The sequence below is a fragment of the Aptenodytes forsteri genome, unplaced genomic scaffold (genome assembly GCF_000699145.1).
Source record: "Aptenodytes forsteri isolate BGI_AS27 unplaced genomic scaffold, ASM69914v1 Scaffold241, whole genome shotgun sequence".
Lineage (NCBI taxonomy): Eukaryota > Metazoa > Chordata > Aves > Sphenisciformes > Spheniscidae > Aptenodytes > Aptenodytes forsteri.
In genome coordinates, this window is record NW_008795252.1 from 5,097,666 (window position 1) to 5,115,604 (window position 17,939).

Below are 17,939 nucleotides of genomic sequence, written 5' to 3' on the forward strand. Positions count from 1 at the left end.
AGGTCAACAGCTCAACACTTCTGCCCAGAACTGGTGTGTTTGTTGCAGTGTGTTAGCTGTGAAGCTTGCCTTCCATCTCAGTGACTGAGGGTTAGTTTTTCCCACTTGACAGCCAGGACACCTTGGAGAGTGTCAGTTGGCTCACCTTTTAGAGATTTTGTGACTCAGGACAGCTCTAGACCCTATTTTTGCCAGCATAGTTCTCCCCGTTAGGAATGCAGCATACCATCTTTTATTAACAGCTAGACTGCACAAGTACTTGCTACTCTACTACAAACAAAGCTGAACCAGTAAACCTGCACTTTTTTTGCCAAAATGCCATATTTCATTTGGCGAGAAAGGGCTCGAATAAACTACAGTGACAAAAGCACTGTTTTTTCGTTAATTAAGAGCACCCACTGTTCGCCCATTTGGTGCACTGACAAGCTACGTGCAGAACAGGCAGGTTGATGAGGATGTTGAAGGTATTGGACTGCACAAAGTGCACAAGCTATATTTGGAGATTCAAATCAATAACACGGATAGAGCACCTCTGCATTTTTAGCATAGTAAATGACAAAGCCATCTGGAGGCTTGCTCCACTGATGCTACCAGATTTCTGAAAGGTAGAAAATGCCTACTCAAAAAATGCTTTCCAGAACTTCCTTGAAACAAAATATATGTTGTTCTGAAACAACATATCTTTTTTATTTCCCTGCATTAAATTGAAATAAACTTCATTTCTTTTTTTGTTGCTTTGCCAGTGACCTCTGTGCCAGTGACCTCTGTCACAGTGTGTCTTCTCTGTTTATGCACATACCCGGATGCATGCATGAGATGGGAAAGAAGTTAGGAATAGGAATGAAGTAGCTCACAGAGAAGAGGGGGAAAAATTTGGATCAGAAAATATAATAAAATAAAACTTATCTTGCAGGGAAGCAGTTAAATGTTTTCAAGTTTTTGGTGAAAAAAGCGGTTGTTTGGGAAAAAATACCTTATTTGTGCAATCACTTTTGTCCGGTTGCTTTTCTGTTTTGTCTTACCAATAGCAGACAGTGCAGGGGGCACCGTGGCAACATAGTGGATTATCTTCTTTTGTAATTATTATTTAATTACTGCAAATGTCATTTTATTTTGAATTTTCTTTGAAGTAATTTGAAAATATTTTGTGGCAGGAAAACTAAAAGCTTAGTAGCAGAGCAGAATAGAGGTGTTCAGTGTTTTGGGATATGCAGAGCTCAAAGGAAAAACAAGGAAAGGTCTTCAGTCCCACGTTAGGATTTATGAAGTAACAACACAACCACCTGTTCACACAGCAGTCACGTTTGTCCTGAAGGTTTATATATCTTATTAATCTGTTTCTGAAGGAACCTCTTGCTTTGTAATGTCATTGTCTTAGTGATGATTATTTTCTCAGCTCTTTAAATTTAGAATTAGCCCAGAGGATGTTACCTTTTTCTAAGGCAGAGGCTGGGTTTGTTAATTAAGCTGCAGCTTACAAAGACAGGGTTTAGCCTTTCTCTGCTAAGTGACACAGGGACTCGGAGAAAGTGAAAGACAATGGAGCAGCAGTGATGGCTTTTCCACATTTCTTACTAGTTTTAATTTAGTCAAGAGGCAGCTAGTAATTTATACAGGCAAGGCTGATTTCTTCTGTGGATTTTTTTTCTAATCCTCCTTTATTGGATAATAATCAAATCTGCCTCATGTCTACACTTAATATATAAACATTTTGCTTCGTAGCTGTGAAGGTGTTTTCTAACCATTTGCTATGGTGATATGATTTTTAAAGATGTAACGATATCTCAGTATTAAACATTAAGGGATACTTTGTAGTCCTTTCTTCACTGTGTAGAAGATAAATTCTCACGGCAGTGCATGTAAAGAGGAAAAAACAAGATGAAGGTAAAGGATAGGAAAACTGAGAGTTACAGCTTCTGGACGAAGTGAACAAAGTTTATTTTTTTTTTAATTTGGGGGCAGTAGCTGAAATGGGAGCCTTTCTAAAGCCTGGATTTCTTTGTTTCATTGAAGAAGGGGAAGAAAGCAACTGAGATTTGAAAATGTCCAGGAAATTAATTGTGGGGGAAGAATGGAAGTTATTTATAGAGGAGGAAAGGTGGCATTAGTTAATGCAAGTTACCTTTGATCATTTTTTTTTTGTCAAGATGGTTGAAAATGAAAAATGGGAAAAAAGAGAACAGCAGCTGGAACTATCAAATGTTCAGGAGCCATCAATCTGTTTCACTCGAGGACAAAAGGTGGAAAAATACCTGCATGTCTAACAGTAAGAGAAACTGATGACATGATTTAAATTTGAGGCAATAGTCACCTAAAAAGAAAATTTGATGTCACTTAGGAAGAGGTGAGTTTTAAAAAGCTTTACAATAAATTATCCCCAAAGTGCATTTTTTACAAATCATAAAACTTTCCTTAAAATTCATATGAGTAAGGCCCAATATTCATATTGGCTGCTAAATTGCATAGTTTAATATATGGCAAATTTTGAAGTAGTTAGGCCTTTTGTAATGCTAACAAAGAATCCATCCTTAAGGAGAGTTGTGGATGGTTAGAAATGAACAAGGGAGAAAAGTCATTAGGATAATGTAATTCTTGTGGAAAAATTAATTGAATTTCATCCATTATTTCCCAGCTACAGCTAGTATATTTAAAATTAAATTACACAGGACATAACCTATCTGCATGGGTTCCTGCAAGTCAATATCAATACTTTTTTTGGTTTTGGAAAATAAAATTGGAGTGAAAAATGGAACACAGCCATAACAGATACATGTCTGTATTAGTTTTTCAATATTGAATTACAGATGTGGAGAGAAGTAAATTTCCTCTCCCTCATTCCCCCTCATTCTTAAATATTTTCATCACCTTCTGCCTGACTTTAGAAGAAAATAACATTTCAACAATAAACTGCTTTTTTAAACATATATACAGGCAGTTGTAACTGAGTTCCTTAAAAACATCAGTCATTATCAAGGCCAAGTAGGCAGGTCATTCTCTGAGAAAATTGTTCAGTCGTGGCTTGTTTGTATTTGAAGAGAGCACCGTGAGTCAGCTTCTAAATTCAACTCAAATTTTTTTATTGGCAGATCAAACTCTCTGGGGTTTTTTTGTCCATAGGCATAGCAAGGAGAGCTATGGCATTTCTGTTGTGAACTTGGTTTTATACCTTTCCAGCCTTACAGATTTTTATAGCTTGAATTTATTTACAAGCATACACAATCAAAGATTTAAAGACAGTAATTTAAATTGGGAGTAACTTCTTTTAAAGGAAGCAAACTTCCTTTTCTTTTGGGTTAATGAAATGACTACAGAATTAAACATAAATAGAATTCAATCTAAAGTTTGGTTTTTTTGTTTGCTTGATCACAAGTACGTTCAAGCTATAAAGGTTTTGGAGAGTAGTTAAAGTGCAAAATGGCATTCCCAAGGTACGCTTTGATTTTCCTTCTGGCCTGGACTATGGCCAGAAGTCAGTGATTTTTGATCCATTAATAACAACAAAAGTGGGTTTCGCTGGATTTCAGAATTGCTCGTAAGTCTGCTAGAAATCTTACTCTGTTTATAATGGACCCACCAGAACAGATATTCTTTGGTGCAAATGAGACTGCCATTTAGGTCAGATATTCTTCATGTTCACCTAAGTTTTTAAATGTGCCAATGCAGTCTGAGTTAGAAGTGAAAGGATAATCCAGGGGTTTTTGCTCACTAAATGTGACACTGTAATATGACAGAAGACATAATCTCTAGAAAGAAAAAAAAGCCCGATGTTTTCTCCATTCTCCTTTATTCAAGAAAATGCTCAACTCACATGCGAAAGCCTGAGAAAGGACTAGTTTGCCCGAAAGCTTGGGGTTTTTGCCTGCCATGTCAGTTGTCTTAATAAAAGAGTTTACTTCAAATTTCACCTACTTCAGATTTAAAAAGATATTTCTGCCGTGTTAATCTCGCTCTTGTTTTCACACTATGATTGTCGAACTGCCAGGATCCCTCTTTGTCCCTGGTAGAGAGGGTCTAGCAAAGTACAGCTCCTTCCATGGCCATTGCAAGTCTTGTCTCAAGAAATCCTTCAGTGAAGCAGGCCCTTCGCGAGAAAAGATTCAGCTGTTGAGCCAATCAAAAGGGGAAGCCAGCACAAAGTCATCACACGAGCTACCTGGACTCCGCTCCTGTAAAGCCATGGCTGATTTATGCCTGCTCTTCCTCAGTAGTTTTGAATGACGAGTGTGTAGTGGGACGGAGCCTTTTTAACAGTTAGAGACCCTCGTTAGATGTTTTGTGTCATATCAGGAGGCAGGGGTAGGCAGCTGAGAAGTGGAAGATGTGATCTGGCTTTTGAAGAGCGCTCAGCTGAAGCTTTTTGATCACTTGATGGCGTAACAGTGACACTGCAGATGGAAAATTGGGACAATTGTGGAATTTGGAGTGGCCTGTTTGCCTTTCCTCAGCAAGGGAAGATGAAGTGGGAAAATGTTATCCAAGATCTCTAGTTGGAATTCAGGTGGCTGCAGTTTAAATTACCTCTAACAGGCTGGCTGCTGATTGCTACTATTCATGAAAAGTGGCTTTGTTTTAGTTCTGAAAGATCCCAGAGCAGCTGCTCTGCCCTGAGTTTTCTTCTCTGAATCGCTAAAATATTCTCTTTGATTTTCTCTCTTGACCCTCTCCTCCCACTCACCTCTTTCAACATGTATTTAGCTACATTCAAAGGGTTAGCGAGGAAGTAGTTTTCTGTCCGTGTTTCATATGGCCACAGCACTACTGCAAAGTGCCTTCCTTAGCTTTTGGGAGGAGTCGGCTGATGGAGGAAGGTTAGTTGGCTGAAGGCTAGATAATGTGCCAGCGTTGCTAGCAGGGTACAAGGAGCAATTGAAAGGCGTAGTGACAATTTATTTGACTTTTTTTCGATTCATCACATGCGCTTCTGGATACCCCAGTCCTGTTAAATAATCACACAGCAATCAGCTTGGATTCTTTCCCTGGCAGGTGACTGTCAGACTGAGCCTGTTTCAAATGCAAACGACGCTGCCACGATCTGTGCCTTTGCTGTCCTGAGGTGTGCAGTGGGGCACAGCACTTGTGGCTACACCCTGTCCTTCCTCGGCAGCTCAAAGGGGAGCAGAGCTGCACAGATGTAGCCGTCACCTCTGCTACCTTTGTAGCCCATTACCTACCACCTGGGCTCCTCAGCCCTTTGCAGCTGCTGCTGACCTCAACTTTTAAAATTAGCTCTGATGTGGTCCCTGGTTAGGCAATGCACTGCTGGGATGATTTATAAAGCCTGACATTTTACAGGACTCTCCCTGTACGGTATTTCCATGCTTGAGATAGTGAAGATCATTGTGCTGGGCCTCAGCAGTTGAGCTGATAAGGCCTCTTCAAGAATGACCCCTCTTTTTTTTAACCATATTCCTTTTGTCTGAAACAACTAAAATCTGTTGACCTTCAAGTTACAGTGATGCTTATCTATTCTTTGAGAGGGAAGAGCTTGATTACAGTTAGGATCCTGGTTGCTTGGACTGGTATTTAAGGCTACATTTCTTTCTCCTTCCTGATTTATAAGAGATTGTTAATTTTATTGTTGTTTGTAATCCTTGACTGAAGTTTTAGTATAGTCCTAGATCAATAGAGATGGGCTTTCAAATGGACAGTGTAAATTATAAATCCTGCGTTAACAATATGGTACTCTGTCCTAGGAAAATACCTGTTAGTTTCACAGCCGTTTAATGACATTCTTATTTTGGCCGTTGAATCCCATCTATTTAAATCCCATGTATATTTTAAATCAGATGTACTTTGGGGAGCTTAGCAATAGTAACATTAATCGTTGACATAGTGCTGACAGTATGTAATGATTTGAGTATTGAATCCTTTGATGCTGTATAGTGTTAACAATAGCAATAATAAGCTTTGCAGTTGACCACATCATTTGCCTTGAAGGATCATTTCAGGTAACAAAAAACGAGAGCTTTGTTGTGCAACAACTGGTTGCTTACACACACAAGCACTGTTTTTCTTCCCACTAGAGAAGTTATTTATTGCTAGGACACCAGCAGTTTCTCTTATCACAAGGATATGTTGTTGATAATGCCTGTAGAAAGCCCCATATTTCTAGACACATACTGTGAATAATCAAAATCTGAGAAACGACTTTATTCTGGGCTAGGTAAAATTACAATGGGAAATATAAATGCAGCTGCCTGTGTAATGCTCTGGGTTCATTGGTTTCAAACATTTTAAGATCTCTTCTTTTTGCCTGCATTTTCATTTGCATCCTGTCACTGGATTGCCTATGAGCTGTCAGGTGAACTTGAAAATGCTGATAATACGACTAAAGTTACTGATATTTTGATATGCCCCATTTTGTGCTTTCTGATTGTATACTGTGTTACCAACGCAAAGGTTTCTGCTTAATTATAAGCTAAGCACTAATGCAGCACATATGCTGGCAAGATACCTGTTCCATAGTTTTTCATGATTATGTTTTTTGTGTGTTCTTTTAAAGCCTCTCGTACTACCAATGTGTTTTCTGAGTAACTGTAATGTTGCTTTAGGAGTAACCTTACAGCTGTTCAGAAGTAATCAAAAAACTTTCCACCCACCAGCATTAGCTTATGACTGAGCCTGGTTAAGAGGTTGGCTCTGATCTCGAGTAGCTACCATAAGATGGACTGTCTGGAATATCATTAAGTAATCTGAACTGGAAAATTAAGGAGCGTTTGCAGTTGTGTGATAGGAGAGATCCGAAAGTGTTATTGTAAGAATCCTATTCTGCCCATATTGCTGCAGGAAACGGTCCTGGCTCTTCTATAGTAATACGCTTTATGAAACACCCTTAGAAACAATCAGTTCTCCCCAGCATCAGCACTGCTACTTAGGGGTTAAAATCAATAGGAGCTTACTGGCTAGAATCCAGTTTCTACGCATTGCTCTGGAAAATGGAAGGACTAGACTTTGTATCAGATTAAGCTGAGTTAAAGTAGCTTGAGGCTTAAGGGTTTTTCCATCAGAATGTAAAATATTAAAGACAGGCAATTTTACCTTGTTCTTGTATTATTTAATTTATATTTTCCTGATTCAATATTAAGCTGAATTCTAAGAATTCCTGTTGTTTACTGCACTAGCACTCCAATTTAGCCAAGAGAATACTGAGAATGTAGCGTGTTTCTGTGTCTGCTTAAAGTCCAGATTTCATTTGGTACTTTTTATTTGTTTTCGTTGCTAGAACATGGGCATTCATATTTATGACCGTTTTGTTTTCCAGCACCTCCCAGATGGCTCTGCCCCAAGTGCACAGGCTGAATTTTATCTTCTGCCAGATCCTTATGAGGTCAGTCGAAGGAAAACGAGAACAGCTCCAAAAAGCTCTGACCCTACTTACAATGAAATTGTGAGTAACATTCACTTTCTTCCACCATTTCTTACGTGTTTGATTTTCTTTGCCCACTCTTGAAATAAAATAACAATACAGCATTTAGAGCTGTTACCATGAGTACGATCAAAAAGAAGGAATGTATCATAAGCGGAACAACAAATGGGGACAATCTTCTGCTTTGCATCTCTCAGAAGTGAAACAGTCTCTTTATGTCTCTCTCCCCAGGAAAGCAGTAGGATTATTCACACTGCTCTGTCTTATACCATAACCACAGTTACATGTTAGCCAAATGAGACCAAGCATCATTGCACCAAAACCTAGGCTGTTCTGAATGCAGATTTGTACAACATGAAAAGTACTAATTGAACGATGATGTTATTCACATTTGAAAATAAACAACCAAATTGGTTGTCACTGTCCTAAATGATAACACCATAATAAATAGGCCAGTTCTTTTTATGTCAAAATGCTAGCAGTTCACAGCCATATATAATTATTTCACATACCACTGAAGTGCTCGCACCTCTGGGGTGAAAAGAAACATTTGTATGGAGAAACATTTACGACAGAATGGGAAGTGGCATAAACTATATTCTTTTGTAAGGGCAGGTGAGATTCAAACAGTAGGTGGGATTGGAGATTATAATTATTAAATATAACAAATCTCTTAAAGATCTCAAAGCAATTTACAAATTCACTTTGAGCAGGCTTTAAAGTAGAAGGCATGGAAAATATTACCACTCCACCCTGTTTCATAGATAAGATATGATAAAGTTAGTCAGCTGAGACTAAGAGTCATTATCTCCTAGTTTCCCAGTCCTGGAGTTTTAATATTTTTCTTTTCCCACATCTATTTGATTACAAAAGTTACCTACTTAGACTGATGACTTCCAGCGCTTCTGTAAGTAGGCTCCTCGAGTAGTATTGCTGCTAACAGCTGAGACATTTCTCTCCCTATGGTTCTGCAGTGGAATAACAGGGAACTGGGCTTTATTTTTTTGTTATGTTCTTTCCTTTTTTTGCAATCAAAGAGACAGTGGAATGAGTCTAACTGACCTGTCTAAAGAAATTCCTTTATATTTGAAGGATATTTAAAGCAAATAAATATAATATGATTATATAATAACATTCATTGTAAAATATCCAAAATGGACTACAGACAAGAACCAGCCAGCAACACTGGAAGACAATTATCTTTCTAATCATTATTAGATCAAGTTGAATGCAAGAAAATCCAAAATTCTGTCTGCAGTCAGACAGTAGTCGCTGGGAGGAGATTTAATTGTGGTTAAGGAGCATTCCACTGCTGTTAAGAGAAATTCCATGAAAACTTTAATATCCTTTACTCAAAACTTACAGCCTTCTTCACAGATGCTCAATCTTTTTCACCAGGAACTGCTAATCGCAGTGGGGACATATGGTTCCATTGAACTTGGTCATTTCAAACCCGATGCTTGTGCTGTTAGCAGCTCTGTTCTTCCATATGTGATATCACTCTGTATGCATTTTCTATCCAAGGCTGGTAGACTGAGGCAGAAGCCGCCCCAGGGAAGAAAAACTACTGAAAATATAAGTTAGCAGTCTTTTAAGTTATTTACTGTCCAAAAACACTGTATACAGAAATATACTAGCCTTTTTTATGAGTTCATAAGTTTTTATTAAAGCCAAATGGCTGGAAGGAAGCTGTATATTAATTTCTCTCTGTGTTCAAGACTGAGAAAATTTTGAAACGTGCTTCTCTTGGGTATTTTTGGTTTTAGTTTTATACTCTTACTGCTTATGACTGCCTACAGCAAATTATCAGCCTTGCAAAAGTGCATTTTATTTTTGATTTTTACTCATGTGTGTGAGAGTAAAGATGTGAAAGTCCAGGAGGGCTGACAATAGAATGAACTATGCCAAATGTTTTGGAGTTGCTTTTAACAAACACTCCTTTTTTCTCTTATTCCTTTATTTGGATTTTGGAGTTTGTTGCATTCACACTGGTATAACATTGCATTAGAAAATGATGGTTGAGAAGAAGAGGAGAAAGAACACAGAAGAATGGAATGCAGTGTAAAGAGAAAAAGAATAACATTCTTGCTTATAGACCGCTGTTAGGAATAAATAAGACTTACTTGGGAGGTTCCAGAGTAGTTTAGTGAAAACTAAGCAGGTAAAAAAATTGAAAATAAATCTGAATGATTTAAGTTTAAACTCTTGCCAAGAAAAGTTGCAATGACCAGAACCAACTGCAGTGGGGTCCTGCTCATATGTGTAGCATTTGCCCTTCAAGGTCTCAGTTGTCCTCAGTTTGTCTCTTGAGTGCCTGCATGTATGCGCACCCACGAAATGAGCAACCCTCCAAGACAAAGCAGAGTGTGCATTTCCATAATGAAGCCAGAACGAGAGGCAACTCTCTCCATCCTGCTCCAGAACGAGAGGCAACTCTCTCCATCCTGCCCTTGGGGTGCGGCCAGATGTGAGCAAATATACCTGGGCCATATCAGTCTGTTAGTGCTATTGCAGTTGCCCTCGGAGCAGAGGGGACACTGGCCTGCAACAACCAGAATAGGGCAAGCAAGCCTGATGGAGGGGGAGGAGGGGAGCTGCACCAGGAGCCACAGCCACTCCCTCCAGCACCATGTGTTGAAGCTAATTTGGACAATTAAGAGCAAATCTAGGAACTGTGCCACGGCTACCTAAGGAGAAGCAACTGTCCCACATTTGCGATTAAAATGTCATTAGACTCCTGTAGGTCAACAGAGCTTCTCCTTTTGGAGCCAGGAATACTTGAATTCCAGCCCTAACTGTCCCACTGATTTGTTGCATGGCCATGTATAACTCACCTCCATTTGATCTCGCTGTATAAATGGGAGGCAAATGTTCTTACTACACAATCATTTCAGGATTTAACTGTTCTGATTATGAGTTTGTTTTATCCACATACTAATTCAGCTATCTCCAGACCTGTCTTCTGTCCCTACATCCTGATGATATATACCTTGCTCCAGCTGAATTTGCAATACCATTTTAGAAACAGTTTATTGGGATCATTTGAAAACCACCCACCCTGCACTCTTAAGGTCTGTCATTGCTCAAAGCTTAAAGCCTCTTTTCGTCCAAAGATTGAAAGTTGTTCCTTACCCCAGTTCACACCTGTTGTGATCCACCGTACTGAAGATTTCTTAGCTCTTACAGCTTACATGTACGCTTCTTAGTGATTTTAAGCAACAGCTGAAGATGATATCTTTAATATGTTGGCAAAGAAACAAGGCACATTAGTATCACTTCCGTAATCAAATCATAGATTTATGCTAAATTGTATTATCGCTTACTGTACCTGTCCTTGCTTTTTGGGTTTTCTTCATCATTTCGCTTTGATTTTGGTGGGGAGATGCCATTGAAGGACAGAGAAGCTGGAATTTTAATTCACACACATACTTGGTGAAATAGCCACAGTAAACATGAAAACCAAAAAGCACCAGGCACAACTTTCATGACAGCTGTTCCAAACTATGATTTCCAAAGCTTTCTAACTGGAAAAGGAAATGTTGCTCCCTGGTAAGACCTTTCTAGTAAAAGCCAGTTAAAAAAAGAGTGAGGGGAACATTTTTTCTTTCCCCCACAACCTGTGGCAGTGGCGTTCATCCCCGCAGGACAGACTATCCCCCTACACCAGAGAGCTGGGTGTCCTGTCTGTTGGTGCTTGCTGCCAGAGTAGCCTGATGTCGTGTCTGTTTGGTGCTCACTGTGACATCCCTGCAGCTTGCAGTGCAGACAAAATCACTCTGTGGTCCCACAGGGGCAGCCGAGGCCAGCTAGGGTGTCTGGGACAACCAACAATTTTGTGCCTCCTGGGTCCACCCGTGAAGTTCAGAACCACCTTTCTGTTGCGACTCAGCATGAGGAACATTGCTGGGGCTGAGCCTTTATAAACTCTATCCCTTCCATCTCCCATGGCTATTTCTGCGTCTTACAATTGGAGGTACAGAGAGGACTCAGCAGTCCAGCCCACACAGATCCAAGCTAGAAGGGGCTCGGTCTGACTTTTCTTCTCCTCAGCAGTGCCGTATGTATAGACTGCATTCAGATTGTGCAGTAAATCCAAGAGGGTTGCATGGCAAACTCCTTTTAGGCAGTTTCACTTGCCCATTCTCCTGAAGTGACAGTATGTCACTGCGTTTGCTTTTTAAACTGCACAGAGAGATTAAAATTTAAAGCATTTCCCATTGCGACTAAAATAGCAAAAACATTTCCAGCCACCCAAATTTTAGATTAAATGCACTTCTCTTAACAAAGCTTACCTTTCAGGCCTGAAACTAGCTGAGAGCGTTCTTTCACATTTTATCAACCCACATGCAGTTCACTCAGCAGTTTTTGATTAATGCAGAGACCAAAACATAGGAATCTGTTCTGAATGCAGCTCATTCTTGTTAGCTTGTCACTCCGGATTGTTTGTTTAAAGTTCAGAAAATACACCATTAACATTTCATAATCAACCTCAGTGTGTTCTCATAGTATTAAGGTAATTTCAAGGATATTTTAAAAACTATAGGCCTTAGTAATTTTCTAAAGGGATGCTAAGCAAGCTGTCTCATTGAATTTGAGAAGTATTAACAGCACTTCTTGAATAACAGAACCATCCAAATTTAGTAAGTTCCACTTGCTAAATTGGGTCCAATCTCAGAGATGATCCGCATCTACAACTTCTACTGAGTTGGCTGAGCTTTCTGTCAGGTTTAATATTTGACGATTCCATTCAAAAATGCAAGTATTTTTATAATGGGCACATTTGGCTACAGTTAGCATCCAGAATCATGCATAAAGTTGTTTGTATTGAAAAAGTAAAATTTACACAGACAATTTTCAAAGGAAAATTATTATCTCTTTTATGATGTGGGTTTGTTGGATCTAGAACAGTTATGAAATTTTATGGAAGTCTTGGTTTTGCTTTGGCTTGATCTTTTTTAATTCTGGTGTGTAGCACAAGATTTAATCACAAGTACAGTACAGAAAAAATTCTGAGGTACTGTGCATTGATGTGACACACCTTTATGAGACATATCAATGCAACATAAAGTTGCTGTAAGGCACTACTAAACAATATGTAACAAACACAATATACATAGGTTAAAAAAAATTGACATCAAAACCGTTTTCCTGATTTTTTCTGATTTTTGCAGAAGAGCAATACCATTTATCAAAGCATCTGCTATGGAAACATATTTAAAAATTAAAATAATCTACACTTTTACAGAATTACCTATCGTATGTTTTCATGCTGCTATCCATGATGAGTACCCTCCATCTGAATCTCTCCTCCAGGAAATCAACTGTATTATTCCCTGGTGAACTTCATGGAGAATCTGGTCTTTCTTCACACTTGAGTTCAAAACTCTGCTTAAGTTAGAGTTTCAATTTTCACAGGGAAAATTACGTATACCTATTTTTTTCTCAAGCATTGCTCACCATAGGTTTCAAATTTATTTACAACTGCTTGGCAATCAGATTTCACAAGCCTAAGCTGGCAGAACCTCTTTTATATAAACTACATAAGGTCAAATATATTTCTGAGGTAAATTCACTAAGTTGAGTGAATTTGGCTCATGGTTAGTAGTTTATAATTCTGGAGGGCAGCTTAATGCAATTATTACAAAGTTGTAATCATCATCTTGAATGCTGTACTGAAGTAAGTGTTTTGCCTGTCGAATAGTTTCACATATTCGTATGTTTTTTTCTTGTTTCACTATCTATTATTTCAGGTTGTGTACGACAAAGTCACAGAGCTCAAAGGCCGTATACTGAAGCTTGTTGTGAAAAGCAAAGGAACATTTGTGGGAGCTGTTAACATTCAACTGAGCAGTGTCCAGTTAAATGAAGAAAAGTGGTATCCACTGGGAAACAGTGTAATTTAAATGTTGTCTGAGATAATGCAATTATTTATCCACTAATGTTTCTTTATCCCATTTCCCACGGTACATTTTGTCTCAGTTGCCCTTGAGAATATGCAGGCATCTGCTGATCACATACCTTAACGTTTCTAATCATAAGGCTATTGTCTTAAAATTGCTACCATCTTCCTGCAACTGATTCCTGCCAGTGTGAGTTTAAGAAATCAGATGCTAAGAACTTGTAGCAGCATGCGGGAAGTTCTTATGACAGCAACAAAGATTTTTGTTTTGTTCATATTAAATAGTACTGTAAAAATACCGAATTCTGTACACATAGAAGTGTGGGGCCTAATTCTTTGCCTATTAATTCCACTGACTGTGTTGAAACAATGCTGATGATGGTGTAATTTATTAGCATCTGCTATGACCCCACTGCATATGATGATTTCACCAGAGAACCACGGGCTGGTTCCCTGGGTGGCAATACATTTCAGATGTCTAGCAAATTTCATGTTAAATCTTATACAATCAATACTTTTTTTTTTCAAAAAAAGAACATAAAAGCTTTGCACTTTACACATTTTGTGCAGTATATGTTGGTGCGCTTTTAACTTTTGATATAATGTAACATTCAATCCAGGATATTAATTTGTCAATAAGATATGTCATTGTTGCTTTTATTCTGACATCCAAGAAGCAGATATAACTGGTCATTTGTGAGAAGAAAGGAGGAGGGAGAAGATAATATTCACGAATAAATAAAACATACCGAATGTGAGCTTTCAGTGTGATATTTATTTAAGATCATGCTATAAGAAATCTTTGTTCACTAGTCTTACTGCATTGCATTCTTATGCTGCATAAGGGAATCAAGTCAATACATGCATTGACCTCAGGGCTATAAAATGTATACGTACGTATTAAACAATGAATGCGAGTGGTTCTTTTGTGTTCACTGAGGCTAATTATGGGCTCTGTTCTTCAAAGCATTTTTGCCTAAATTGAGGAAGCATTTAAGCACATCTTTAAACTTTAGCATGCGAGCAGCCATAATGAACTGTCTGTTATTGCCAGCCTCTCACACACACATAGCTGACCATGTATATGTACCTTTCCAGGACCAAGGGCACATTTTTGAGGCACAGGAGACATGTTGATTTGTGATCTGATCTGCTGTAAAATTTTAAGTTACCATATACTGAATAGGTCTGACATTTGTCCTACCAAGTGGAAAAGTGGTCAACAGAGGGATAATAATGCCAGAAGCTGAAGATAATTGCCGCCTTCTCCCAAAGGACACTCACAAATCAGTCTTCAGAAGGTAATGTTGTATAGAGCTCCTGAAGTGGGACTAGGAGTGTTATTTAGGAAACTAAATAAGCTGGAGTTTTTCTCAGCATCAAACAAATTGACTATGTCACTTGGTCAGTTTTTATCTGAGAATAAATACACCAGATTGCCTGGGGAAATTAAACTCCTCCTCAGTAAGGGGAGGTGGGGGGAACTCTGCTTGAATATTAATATCATTAGTATTCTTCAGAGCTGAAAAAAGCTATAAAATATTTACCACATGAAGGGGATATTGGCTAGCATACAGTTATGATCACTACAAAGATCAGTAAGTCTAACATTTTGTACTATGGGCTCTCCTGGGTAAAGGATCAAGTGACTTGTCACTCAAGCACAGAAAACGCATTGAGGCCAGCTTACAATGTTATCAAATTACCTGACCTTACAGTTCAAGATTGATTTTAGATTCTTCTTACTCTACTGTCTTGGTTTCCTTATTATAACTATAATGCAATTTTCTAATCGTGTTATTTCCTGTGACATTTTCTAATCATTGTTTACCGCATGCCCTGATTTTCCATCTTAGAGCAACATTAGATAAAATAGCATTAAAATGGCATTAAATAAAAAGAGCATTAAAATATAATATTATCAGAACTGTCTGCAAACATAAGCAATACTGTTTGGTATTAAAGAAAAAAACCTATCAATATAACATCCTCTTTAAAAAAAAAAAAAAAAAAAAAAAAAAAAAAAAAAGCCATGTTCGAGTAACAAATCCATGTTCGAGTAACAAATCTGCAGTTAACTGGGTAGATGTAGCCCTGTGGCAGCTCAACGATATTTCAGTTTTGTAGATGGGAAAACTGTGTCTTATGGGCAAGATCTACACTGATAGCTATGTCAGGCAAGAAGTGGTCCTCAGAGATCTTGAATCACACAACCAACCCTTGCCTTTTCTAAAATTCTTCTAGTCCACCTCAAAGCAATGTGCTTCCCGTTTCCTGCGTTCACAGTAAGATGTATCCAGAGCTCCCTGCTGCTATGAGGAACATAGCCCTTTACAAATCAGTCCGTGAATTACTTGTCTGTCTTTAGCAGCAGGAGGTTCAAGACTAAGCTAAGAAAAGGTACCGATATTAGCATCTGAGTTTTTATCATTTTAAGAGCTGGGTTGTTTTTTTTTTCCTCAAAACTATTTTTCCAGGTAGCAAAATTACAGTGGACATTAAAGAGGCATAGCCCAATCAGAAGCTGCTGTTATTATAAATTTAAAGGGTACATTGTATGCGTAATTTTTCCTGTTCCCTTGGAAAGATACAACGGTAAGAAATTTTGTTCAATACAAATAAAAATGTCAATGTAACATGCTCATAATTTTGCAGTCTCATATCATAAATATTAGAATATTATTCTCACTCAGTAATTAATCATAATTTTGAAGTTAGCTGCAAATGAAATTATTAACTGAATTTAAAAAATGTCCAAAAAAAGTTCAGTCTCTATGAATTAGTTCTAAATAATGGTAGGGCCAACGTCAGTAGCCATTACTTATTCAGGGTACCATTTACTCACACAGGAAGTCCCATTAGCTTAATAAAATCATTGAGAACGTGCCACTCTGGAAATCAGACCACTGAGTTGTTGCAAGCCTAGTGATGTTGCTTTATTGAGCAGGGTGTGATCCTCCAGAACAACTGCTACTGCAGAGCATCGTTAATAGTACCAGACATGAACAAACAGTGATGCAGGTTTGAGATTGCCGCCATCTTTGGACAACAGGGGAACGTTACGGTAACCTGTAAATATAACGACAATTTATTAGTGTATTAACGACAAACAAAAAGATTATGATGGAGTGGTTTTATGATCTACTATGCAAATAAGGCATAATTTATAATTGTCTAAATAACTCTTTAAAATAAACTGAAATGATACAGAACCCAAATCCCATTTTTACTGCTTTTCTCTTCTACGTATACAGTATTTCAATTCTTGTATTTTTGGACACAGAGTGAAAAACTCCAGTGTCTTTCAGGATGTGGTGTTATTTCAAACTGAAGACTTTTAGCCCAGTGATATTTAAACATGGGGGAAACATACATTTTAACATCCAAAGATGTTATGTGCTGCACGCATTGTTCTGATAGCAAATTAAATAAATAACTTGTGAATCAACAGTGATAGTGCCTTAGAGAAGAATGGTGTTGCAGCAGTAATGCACTGTCCAGCTGAGGCAGAAAAAAAGTGTAGCATAAGATCTTCTACCATCACATCTTAAGTCTGTTAAGGATTTCTTTTTACATATGAGTGATTCCCAGTATTAGAGATAAGGCATGCCTCAGAAACTACATGTTCATCTGGTTGTTGAAGCATTTGGAGAAGCTATAGTTCTCAACTTCAAACTTAATTAACTTACCTGCTCGAAAAACAAAACAATCCCCTCTCCAAAACCCCAAACCTGTATTGCTTTATATGACTGCAAATGTCCATTATTTCACAAGAATAAACAATGTCACTTTTGATTTAAAAAAAAAAAATGTTCTGTTCTATCTATGTATATATAACTGCGGTTATTTAAGTAAGCATCTGTTATGAATAAGTATCTATGTTCAGAACTTTTTCAAAACCCTTCTTTAGGTGTGTCTGGATGCGTGTGTAGTCTTTGGGACCCTAATTTATTTGGGTTTGGATTTTCTTGATTCTTTTATATGACATGAAAGTTCACCTGGCATCTAAGGTTCAGCTTCTGGGCAGCAGATATTAAAGCTGAGTCCAGGCAATATGCATTTGAGATCAACTTTTAGAGCATGTACACAGTATGTGGAAGACTTGGTTTATTTCCTATCCATAGATGCACATCAAGGACTAAGACTCATTTCTAAAGGCTGCGTTCTAGCCCCTACCTACAGAATAGTCTACAAAGTGTCCTGAGAGAAGTAAAACTTCTTTTTTATTGAAATTGTTCCAATTTGTATGAAATAATTAACTATTCATTAATCCAGTGATAATAGCAGTAATAATTGAATCCCTGTCCTGTATTAGTATTCTACATGGCAGACTCATTGGGACAGGGACTGTAACCCAGGACCCTCCTCCTCTCACCTTTAACCACCCAGCTAGAGAATTATTCTCACCTTCAGCCCCTCTGAGTATACCTACTTATCATTGCATGAAAAATCAAATCCTGCCACAGGTGGACAGCGAGCATTCTTCCCCAGTGTAATCTACAGCTGAAGCTGCTGCTGGGGAAAGGAAGGCAGTGATGATATACATTTGAATCCTTTCAAGAGAAAATGCAGGGGAGGGTGGCAATGGCACAACTTTGTCCCACTGCCTGTCAAAGAAGAAAAAAAAAAAAAAAAAAAAATGTAATTAAGCCTGGGGTAGCATTCCTACACGGA

At 38.1% G+C, this 17,939-nt stretch overlaps 2 protein-coding genes across 2 annotated transcripts in view; one reads left to right on the forward strand and one right to left on the reverse strand.

Moving 5' to 3' along the window:
* The window catches only part of PIK3C2G (phosphatidylinositol-4-phosphate 3-kinase catalytic subunit type 2 gamma), a 219,113-nt gene extending 205,844 nt beyond the window's left edge, over positions 1 to 13,269 (forward strand). Inside the window, exons 31-32 of the mRNA XM_019471996.1 lie at positions 7,262 to 7,387; positions 13,117 to 13,269. Coding sequence (XP_019327541.1) covers positions 7,262 to 7,387; positions 13,117 to 13,269 — 279 coding nt within the window. The remainder of the gene's footprint in view (positions 1 to 7,261; positions 7,388 to 13,116) is intronic.
* A 2,935-nt stretch (positions 13,270 to 16,204) lies between these two features.
* The window catches only part of PLCZ1 (phospholipase C zeta 1), a 54,350-nt gene continuing 52,615 nt past the window's right edge, over positions 16,205 to 17,939 (reverse strand). The window contains exon 13 of the mRNA XM_009278994.2: positions 16,205 to 16,334. Within this exon, the coding sequence (XP_009277269.1) occupies positions 16,252 to 16,334 (83 nt within the window). The 3' untranslated portion in view covers positions 16,205 to 16,251. The remainder of the gene's footprint in view (positions 16,335 to 17,939) is intronic.